Source organism: Penaeus monodon, chromosome 24 (genome assembly GCF_015228065.2).
Source record: "Penaeus monodon isolate SGIC_2016 chromosome 24, NSTDA_Pmon_1, whole genome shotgun sequence".
Taxonomy (NCBI): domain Eukaryota; kingdom Metazoa; phylum Arthropoda; class Malacostraca; order Decapoda; family Penaeidae; genus Penaeus; species Penaeus monodon.
Genome location: NC_051409.1, coordinates 11717217 through 11718253, shown reverse-complemented (window position 1 = coordinate 11718253; position 1037 = coordinate 11717217). Strand labels below are relative to the sequence as shown.

The 1037-nt window shown below is 40.4% G+C and overlaps 1 protein-coding gene across 1 annotated transcript in view; it reads right to left on the bottom strand.

Annotated features, from left to right (window-relative positions):
• Positions 1-1037, bottom strand: part of LOC119588855 (1-phosphatidylinositol 4,5-bisphosphate phosphodiesterase-like) — a gene marked incomplete in the record, with an annotated part of 69524 nt that overhangs the window by 33541 nt on the left and 34946 nt on the right. Inside the window, 1 exon segment of the mRNA XM_037937493.1 lies at positions 591-650. Within this exon segment, the coding sequence (XP_037793421.1) occupies positions 591-650 (60 nt within the window).

Below are 1037 nucleotides of genomic sequence, written 5' to 3'. Positions count from 1 at the left end.
ATCGTGACTACTGATAAGGAGAGAAATCGTCTATCTGAATATGAGAAAAGCGTTTATTCGCCTGAATATTGGCGAATCATGCACGCTAAATTGCTGGTTAACTGTGATTAATTGATTATGATTGATATTGTTAATGACACTGGCGGTTTAATACTGGTCTCACTGATATGGAGAATTTTATCTTTGCTTGTGATGAAAATTTACTTTTTTTGTGATGAAGAAAATAATCATCGTCAAAAACAATAACAATATCATCACCAGAATGTAATCAATACCAGCAATATCAACATTATAACCATAAACAAAGCCATCATCATCACAACCAATAACACAATCACCACACACAAAATACAACCAAATCGATTGTAATTCACAATCACGAGCAGCTCTCTCACCAACGGCACCATTATGGAAAAATCGATTATAATTCACTAAGATAAACTATTTGATCCTCACCGATGTTATCACAAAGCACAGCAATGTTAATAAAACATCACCATACACGTCGCCACAAACGTCATCACAATTCACTACAAACGATCACTACACAAATCACCACAAAGTATTACCACAAATCACCACAAACTCACTCTGGGCAGCTGAGCGCGACGAATATCGGACACTTGCGAGAGTTCCGCCACGTTTCCTTCCTGCGGGCGAGAGAAAGAAGTCGTTAGCGATGGGCGTGGGTCTTCCTGGGGGGTTTTATAGGGTCTTATTTGGGTCTTATAGGGTCTTATTTCGGTCTTACGGGGTCTTATTTTAGGGCTTATGATGCCTTATTTCGAGGGGTGTTGAGGGGGGAGGTGTTTGACTGTTGATGTTTGCCTGTTTGTTTATTTGTTTGTATACGTGCTGGGGACGGGGTGCCTGCGTTTGTCTGCGCGTCTGTATTTTTTTCCAGGTTGTTTGTGTTTAAGGGAGTTCTGTCTTTTGTTTGTGAGTGTGCGTGTTTGCTTTTGTGTTTGCTGGGAATCTGGGTTGGTGTTTGTTTGTTTGTGTGTTGGGGTCTGTGTATGTCTACTTGTTTGTAAGTG